Raw genomic sequence first — 8,625 nt, 5'->3', positions numbered from 1 at the left:
TAATTTTATTAATTTACCGAATTATGAACGTATTTAGAAAACTGACCATAATAGGTTAGATTTGGATCATACTTCTTTATTATTGAAATTATGTATTTCTTTTATAGCAATGCCTTTCAAATGTTGTGTGCCAAATTGTAACGGCAATTACAAAAATGTTAATAATAAAAATTACACATACACTCTCTAACATCCTTTTAAAGAATTACACAAAAAGACAAAATGATATCATAAGAAGAAAAACAATGCCAGGCTGCAAAAGAATGAAACCATAAACTAAAGCTGTTTTATTATTTTATTCAATAAAGTAATTTAAATTACTTTATTAAATATAATAATAGTAAATTCTTTGAATAAAATAATAAAACAGCTTTAGTTAATGGTTTCATTCTTTTGCAGTCTGACATTGTTTTTCTTCTCATAATATCATTTTGTCTTTTTGTGTAATTGTTTAAAAGGATGTTAGAGAGTGTATGCGTAATGTTTATAATTAACATTTTTGTAATTGCCGTTACAATTTGGCACACAACATTTGAAAGGCATTGCTATAAAAGAAATACATAATTTCTTTATTATTGAAATTATGTATTTTTTTTATAGCAATGCCTTTCAAATGTTGTGTGCCAAATTGTAACGGCAATTACAAAAATGTTAATTATGTATATTGTTAAACAAGTATGATCCAAATCTAACCTATTATGGTCAGTTTTCTAAATACGTTCATAATTCGGTAAATTAATAAAATTATGACTTACCTCAATAATACAGGCATTCATCAACTATCCACAACAAAAAACTCTTATCAAAACACACTACACTATTAAAAAATTCACGTTAATGTCGCATGAAACACAAGGTTACGTTAGAAAACTGACAGATAAATGGCCTACTAGTGATGACGTCATGATTTCAGTGGAGAGGCCTTGTCTATAGGTGGTGTTGTGCTACCACAGATGTATCTAGGTGTACTATAGGGGATATGATAGTTTTCCCGCGTTTTTAGTGACACACGACATATTATAGTGCATTATAATTAATTACAATTGAAATCAGTTGATATTGTGAAAGAAGAGGGTGAATTACTGAGGGTTCAAAGCATTTGCTTAGTGCGCAGACGCAACTTTATTCCCACACAGCGCATCACTGGATTCAACACGCTCCATGAAATCGTACCTTTAGTCAGCAGATGATAATTGCATTCTCCAAAATAACTCGAGTATATTTAGGTATGTTTGCGAATATTTAATATGGATGCATTTTAATTACGAAGACCAATGTGTAAGCTACCCAAAAAAGTATTAAATTTACAGTGTAAAAAAATTTTACCCATAATACTCAACAAGATTAATAATCCACGTAAAATATTGTATATCAAATTATTAAGCAGGTATAATTACTTTATAGGAGCATTTCATTAAGATGTCAACGTTTCTTGGATTTATCGAAGAGATACCAGGCATATCAGTCGATCGATTTAATGAAAAGAACTGCGATTCCTCTATATATTTCCTTAGTCATTGTCATACTGATCATATGCAAGGTTTGACCAATCAATTTTTTAAACATTTACAACAATGTAACAGATATCTTTATTGTAGCGAAATTAGTAAAACTTTTTTACAAGCTAAGTATCGTTACACAGACACCTGTGTAAAGCATATTGATATTGACAAAAAAGAACTTTTAGAATATAAAAGCGATATGAATAAAAACGATAATGTTGATGTTCTTTACGTAACGTGTATTTCTGCTGGCCATTGTCCTGGCTCTGTAATGTTTCTCTTTGAAAAAACTGATAAATTAATACTATATACTGGAGATTTTAGACTTGACCCAAGATCTTATAAAGATATAGTACCGTTACATTTCCAGAGAAACTTCAATGAATTTCCAAGGAAACTTGCACAAATATATTTAGACACAACATTCTTGGATCCTAATTATACCTTTTTACCATCTAGGAAAGAAAGTATCAGAGCGATATGTAAAGTTACTACAAAATGGCTAAAAGATAACTCCAAGAATATTGTTGTTCTAGAATGTCCTGCTTTGTACGGATACGAATCTATCTATATAGAACTATCGAAAGCGTTGAATGAATGTATTCATATTAAAGATTTTGTTTCTGAGAATTATTATAGTATCCCACATTTGGCACGTTACGTTACAAATGATCCACAAACACGCATTCATGCTTGTACTAATAAAAATGAGCGTTCGGGTTTGAAATGTCGCAGTATTCCTGAGGAGAATATCCTATTTATTGTACCATCTGTATTACAGTGGGAGAAAAAAGATGCGAGTGTGATAGAAGAGTGGAATAATGCTAGAGAAAGGACATATAATGTTTGTTTTTCCACTCATGCTTCTTTTGATGAACTTAAGAAGTTTATATTATATTTCAAGCCAGAGAAAATACATCCTTGTGTATGTCCACCAGGTTTTGAACGTAAAATATATTCTTTGCTAAATGAAATTCAAAGCAAAATTGGAAAAGAAAAGAATGTGGTGCAAAATTGTGAAAACTATACATTGCAAATCCTTGAACAAGTCGAAGTTACAAATAAACAGTGGATTAAGCATTACTTTCACAAAGTTAATAAAAACTACTCTTGACAGTAATGGATACATAAATGCACATATAGATATTTATAATATTATAGTATATTATAGTATTTGATAAATATTTGCTTCTTTAGTCTAATTTTTTTTGTGGATCCAATACTTTTGTATGAGTTTCACAACCAAACATTTGTAAGGATTTTATATGGCATTTATGACAAAAAATTTAAATTTGTAAGTTTTACATAGTGTGTATTAATGATAATAAAAAATTTAAATTTCATAGTTTGTACAACTTATCATTTCTTTTATAAAATCTAATATTGACAAAAGAATTGTAGACTAATTTCTCTGAGAGAAGCTATAAGATTCACTCACTTATTATATGTTCTGAAAGTTACATCATTTAATCTATAAATAAATTAATCATTTTAGTGATATTAAGATATTTTGAAATATATTATAATATACTAAATTTGTAGTTTGGCGTTGAAATGCCTTTTCACTATCGCCGCAAGTTTTTTTATTACGTGACGTTATCTAACATTGGTAGCATTCAGCGATACGAATAGAATTGTCAAATAATTCACATAAAAGTTGTCATCTTTCACGCTTCCTCTCCTAGGAAAAAATGACATGATCGATGCCAAGGATGGTTTAAAAGAAAAGGTAATATTTCGGGAGATACAAGTATTCCAATTCAATATATCAATCAACACACAAAAAAATGAACATCTCTGTGGTATCTAAACTTTATGATTACTAAGATATAGCATAATTAAATTTATAAAATCAAAACTATTATGAATAGTAATTATTAAACATATATTGCTGACTAATAAAATTTTAATGTGTTTATTAATAAGTAATACGCACAACCAAATTACAGATTTGCAGCGGTTTTTGATAAATTATCAAAAATTCAAAGAACATGTGTATTTCAATTTGTTAAATAATATGAGATTAATAAACTTTGCATTACATAAAAGAAATGTTAATATTTTTCATTATTGTGTATTATAAGTACACAAACGGAACAGTATGTTTTCATTAAATATCTTTTTGTATACAAGTTATTTTGGACCAAGCATTTGTTCAGGTTTAACCCACTGATTAAATTGTTCCTCCGTTATTCCATTTTTCAAGGCAGATTCTTTTAGTGTGAGGTTTTCTTTATGTGCTTGTTTAGCAATCGCAGCAGCCTATAAAAAACGCAATTGGCAAAATTATTGTACATAAATATTAATAATTTTTATACATGCAGACCTACAAAGAAATTTTACTTTTACACAGTTGTTTTAAAGAAACAATGTAGATACCTTATCGTAACCGATATGTGTATTCAGTGCCGTTACAAGCATCAGACTTTCATTCATCTTTTTGTTTATATTGTCAACATTTGGAATAATGCCTACTACACAATTTTTGGTGAACGCGGAGCAAGCATCACCCAATAGTCTTGCGGATCTCAAAGCATTGGCAACGATAACCGGTTTAAAAACGTTGAGTTCAAAATGACCATTACTGCCACCAATACTTATCGCCACATGATTACCCATTACTTGGCAACACACCATAGTAATCGCTTCACACTGTGTAGGATTTACTTTTCCAGGCATAATAGAACTTCCAGGTTCATTTTCTGGTAAAGATAATTCTCCTAAACCACATCTAGGTCCACTTCCAAGGAATCTAATGTCATTTGCAATCTACACAAATTATATACAAACGATATTATTACAGTGATGGAATAAGACATGCATTTTTGAAAATATAACAATTGTGTGTGTACCTTCATAACAGAGACAGCCACCGTATTTAAAGCACCATGTACCTCGACAATCGCATCATGCGTAGCTAAAGCTTCAAATTTATTTGGCGCAGTAACAAACGGTAACTCGGTGAGTTGGGCGATTTTTGCAGCTACTTTTTCTGCAAAATTTTTTCGGGTATTCAACCCAGTTCCGACTGCTGTACCACCAAGAGCTAATTGATACAATCTTGGGAGTGTATCCTTCACTCTTTTAATACCATACTCCAGTTGTGTGGCATATCCTGTGAAATTATATTAATACACACATATCTTAGTCTGTACAATATTTTAAAATTATCTAAAATGACTTAAAAATACCTGAAAATTCTTGGCCCAACGTTAGCGGAACAGCGTCTTGCATATGCGTTCTACCAATTTTAATAATATCTTTCCATTCTTCTGCTTTTTCTTGTAATGCTTTATGCAATTGTTCCAAACCTGGCAATAAGACTTTATGGATCTCTAAGGCAACAGCTATGTGCATAGCTGACGGAAATGTATCATTACTACTCTGCGACATGTTGACGTGATCATTTGGATGCACAGGTTTTTTTGAGCCGAGTTCACCACCAAGTATCTCGATTGCACGATTAGAAATAACCTAAGTATTTTTAATAAATTCTATTAATGACAATTATTGTAATTACATAATTGATATATGCATTAAAATGAATATAAAATTTTACCTCATTGGTATTCATATTAGTTTGCGTGCCAGATCCAGTCTGCCAAATAACTAAGGGAAAATGATCATTATATAATTTTCCACATATTACATCATCTGCAGCTTTACTAATGGCATCAGCAATTTTTGGATCCAGAACACCAAGTTCTGTATTTGCTGCAGCAGCAGCTTTTTTTATTATGCCCATAGCAACTATTACTCTGTACTGTAAAAATAGTCTATAATTACTTTAAGTTTCGAAAGATAAAGCAGAAATAATATATATATTTAATAAATTTATAGCACTATTATATTTCTTACAGGCATACGTTCAAATGTATCACCAATAGGAAAATTCATTACTGATCTGAGAGTTTGAGCACCATAATACTTGTCAGTTGGAACTTTAAGTTCTCCAAATGTATCTCTTTCAATTCTATAACCTTTACATTCATTCTCCTGCAGATAAAATAAAGTTTTTAAAATTGATAACATTAAAATATAATATGTTGATATAATATTTTGTATAAAATTAAAATACATCCATACCATTATTAGGATTATGCAAAATGTTGGATGCAACTAACAATCTATTGAAATGAAAGATTGGACAAATCAGCAAAATGCAGAAAGTGATAAGTAAGAAAAGATGTGTGGGTAACACTTATATACAAACAAATACAATCACATATGTATGTGTAAGATTTCAAAGAGATGTACATAATGTGAAACAATTTAATGTAATAAAAAATGTAATAAAAAAAAAAAATATCAATAGCTGGAATAATAGAAAAAAAAGAAGAGAAAAAAATAAGAGAAAACAGAATGTTACGTAAATCCCAATTATATAAAAACTGAGACACAATGTTTTATGAAATAAACATTAGAAAACCTAAAGAAAGTGCCCTGAAATTATCAATCTTTTGTAATAGCAGCAATAAATTGATGACTGTTGTAATGCAATTTTATATATAATAAACAAAAATATGACGTAATACACATTTGAATTTTTTTTAAATTAAAAATCGATCGTTGTACCTGGGTGCTCATTGCAACTGTTGAAGAAGATAAATATAATCTTAGTGTCGAGGATATTGACAACTCTTTCAATTGGCGCAAGCCATGATTACAAACGCGGAACTTGAGTATATTCAACGTCATTTTTTTCAACAATATGAACTATTTGTCCTATTTAGCAAAGATAAAACGAGAGTAACAGCTGATAGTTGCAATACGCACAGTTCACGTAGTAAGCTAAAAAAAGATGTTTGTTATGCCATCTATTTATATTTGAGGAACTATTGCCACAATCACTGAACTCTCTATAGACTGGAATGCGCCGTGATATTTAAGGCCGACGGCGCACGAGGCGATAGAGACGAAACAGAACGGAAGCGGAACTATAACGGAACCAATCACAGATTTATCAAAGGATTCCACTTCCGCGATGCATTCCCCATGGAGCAATAAAACAGTTGCAAAATCAGGTTTCAGTCAATCATAAAATAATTGTATGTAGGTGTTTAAAATTACATGTCAAAAAATACATTTTATTTTTACTATTTTATTATATATTATATTTCATGTTATTATATTTACATAACGTCACTTTTTGCCTAAAAAATATTGCAAATAACATACAAATATTTATTTTATATCATATCGAATATTCCGCCTCCGTCTACATTCCGCTTCATGGGACATGAGGAAACAAGAAAAGGTGAAACAAAAACAACGGAAGAAAATAGAGCTGTGATTGGTGGATATCAGACGTCGTACGTCGGACGCAGTGTGAATCCTCCATTATTTGGCTAAACTTCAAACCACAATTTTCTTTCCACTCCATTTGGGGAAACCCTTAATAATAAGTCCCTCACTAAATTTAGTTTCACAGTCAGGAAACCAACACCGATTATGTTCTATCACTCTGAAATAAATTATTTATTCTTACTTTTACCATACTTTTACACTGACACAGTGCCGGAAGGGTGGGCGAACAGACCGCCCAAGGGCCTTCACAAATTGGGGGCTCCCACAAACAAAGCTCGATTAAAAAGAAAATTTGGTTAAAAAATATATATGCATATTTGATATATGTATTGGAAATGTATCAAATATTTCTTAAATATATGCCATTAGTTTCCGGGTGATGACCGCGATGTGCATTTTGGATGCCAGAGTTTCGCAAACATTGTAGTTTGCATCATTAAATATATCTTAAATATTATTACAACAAATATTTAAGATATATTTAATGATGCAAACTACAATGTTTGCGAAACTCTGGCATCCAAAATGCACATCGCGGTCATCATCAAATAAGTTTTCAATGATTTTGATCTTTTACGAATTAACGATCCCCACTGATTCAGCCACTCCGAGGCCTCCACTTCTTTAAATCCGACTCTGCACTGACATTATATGGACCACCACACAGAGCACTTGGGACTCTATTCTTGTGTTATAGAATCGAACGGCTGGTATACAATATTTGGAAGAGTGTTTCGTGTAAATAAAATCTACCCTACACGCAGGACTTTGATACTGCTATCACCATTTACGAACTGACTTGAGTTACCACAGGATATAGTTTTCTCATGTCCTTTGCCAGTAGCGGTATTCTGTAATCTTAATCCCGCGGCACACGGTACTATTTTCTCTGCTGGATTGCTTACATGCGCTTGTGCTGGCAATCTTGCTGTCTGCTAGACTGGAAATTGTGTGTCTACTGGTCACGCAACTGACTGATATGCTGGATTTCCATGATAGAACAGATGCTATTTTTCTTGCGTGGTTCTGTGCTGGCTCATTGCAAGAGCCAATCACGACACAACCTCATTAGTTAGGTTAGGTTAGGTTAATGGCCTGCTCCATGTTTACTTCAGTTTGCTTAGCCAGTACGGAAGCCCACATCGTCTGAAGCCAAGTCAACAATATGGCCAGTAGCACTGCCAGCACTGTTGCCAGTGTTCCGATTAGAGGGACCGGTTGCTTAGCGTATATGTGGCTTTGCGCTTGCGCGGCGATGGAAATGCAGTGCCGACACACGTCGTGTGCAGGACTTTACGCGGGACTTTTGACAGAATAAGGTTAGGAAAATAGAAATAAGGTAAGGCTTTTTTATTTATTATAATTAAAATTTATAAAATAATTAAATTATATATATATAATGTATTTTTGTACATATATATATATATGCATATATATTTTATTTTTTAATACATTAAAAAAATTTTTATTACTTTAAATGAAGCTGGGTAACGGTGCCTCTTTTTATATGTACGAGACACTTTACTGACGCCGTATGGCCGCACATGCGCAAACAAACCGGTCCCTAATCGGAACACTGACTGCTGCCCACACGATAGCAAGTACGCACATCTAGTTAGCAATCCAGCAGAGAAAATAGTACCGTGTGCCGCGGGCTTTAACGATGTCATTATGGTAACGTTGCGCAGCTATTACATGATACAAAAAACCTGCGCAATGATACCATAACGGCATCGTTAAGGTTATAGAATCCTGCTACAGATGTCGCTGGAACGCTTTCGTTAGCCATTGCGATTTGCAGTCACGCTCTGTCGGT

At 32.3% G+C, this 8,625-nt stretch overlaps 2 protein-coding genes across 5 annotated transcripts; one reads left to right on the top strand and one right to left on the bottom strand.

Annotated features, from left to right (window-relative positions):
• Window positions 1-591: 591 nt before the first annotated feature.
• On the top strand, window positions 592-2,845 carry Snm1. 2 transcript variants are annotated; one of them, XM_012365693.2, is made up of 2 exons: window positions 592-1,278; window positions 1,405-2,845. In XM_012365693.2, the coding sequence occupies exons 1-2, from the start codon at window positions 1,252-1,254 to the stop codon at window positions 2,614-2,616; spliced, it is 1,239 nt and encodes a 412-aa protein (XP_012221116.1). In that variant the 5' UTR covers window positions 592-1,251; the 3' UTR covers window positions 2,617-2,845. The 2 variants fall into 2 exon arrangements, with proteins under 2 accessions (XP_012221116.1, XP_012221117.1); XM_012365694.2 differs by having other exon boundaries at window positions 598-1,226.
• Window positions 2,846-3,401: 556 nt separating this feature from the next.
• On the bottom strand, window positions 3,402-6,327 carry LOC105671475 (fumarate hydratase, mitochondrial). Of its 3 annotated transcripts, XM_012365692.2 has the most exons (8): window positions 6,078-6,302; window positions 5,589-5,629; window positions 5,361-5,498; window positions 5,062-5,265; window positions 4,694-4,976; window positions 4,355-4,617; window positions 3,882-4,271; window positions 3,402-3,764 (listed from the first exon to the last, which is right to left on the bottom strand). In XM_012365692.2, the coding sequence occupies exons 2-8, from the start codon at window positions 5,589-5,591 to the stop codon at window positions 3,636-3,638; spliced, it is 1,410 nt and encodes a 469-aa protein (XP_012221115.1). In that variant the 5' UTR covers window positions 5,592-5,629; window positions 6,078-6,302; the 3' UTR covers window positions 3,402-3,635. The 3 variants fall into 3 exon arrangements, with proteins under 3 accessions (XP_012221115.1, XP_012221114.1, XP_067213850.1); XM_012365691.2 differs by lacking the exon at window positions 5,589-5,629 and having other exon boundaries at window positions 6,078-6,327; XM_067357749.1 differs by lacking the exon at window positions 6,078-6,302 and having other exon boundaries at window positions 5,589-6,071.
• Window positions 6,328-8,625: the final 2,298 nt, after the last annotated feature.

This window comes from Linepithema humile, chromosome 6 (assembly GCF_040581485.1).
Source record: "Linepithema humile isolate Giens D197 chromosome 6, Lhum_UNIL_v1.0, whole genome shotgun sequence".
Lineage (NCBI taxonomy): Eukaryota > Metazoa > Arthropoda > Insecta > Hymenoptera > Formicidae > Linepithema > Linepithema humile.
The sequence above is the reverse complement of the archived record's forward strand: the minus strand, read 5'-3'. Positions and strand labels throughout refer to the sequence as shown.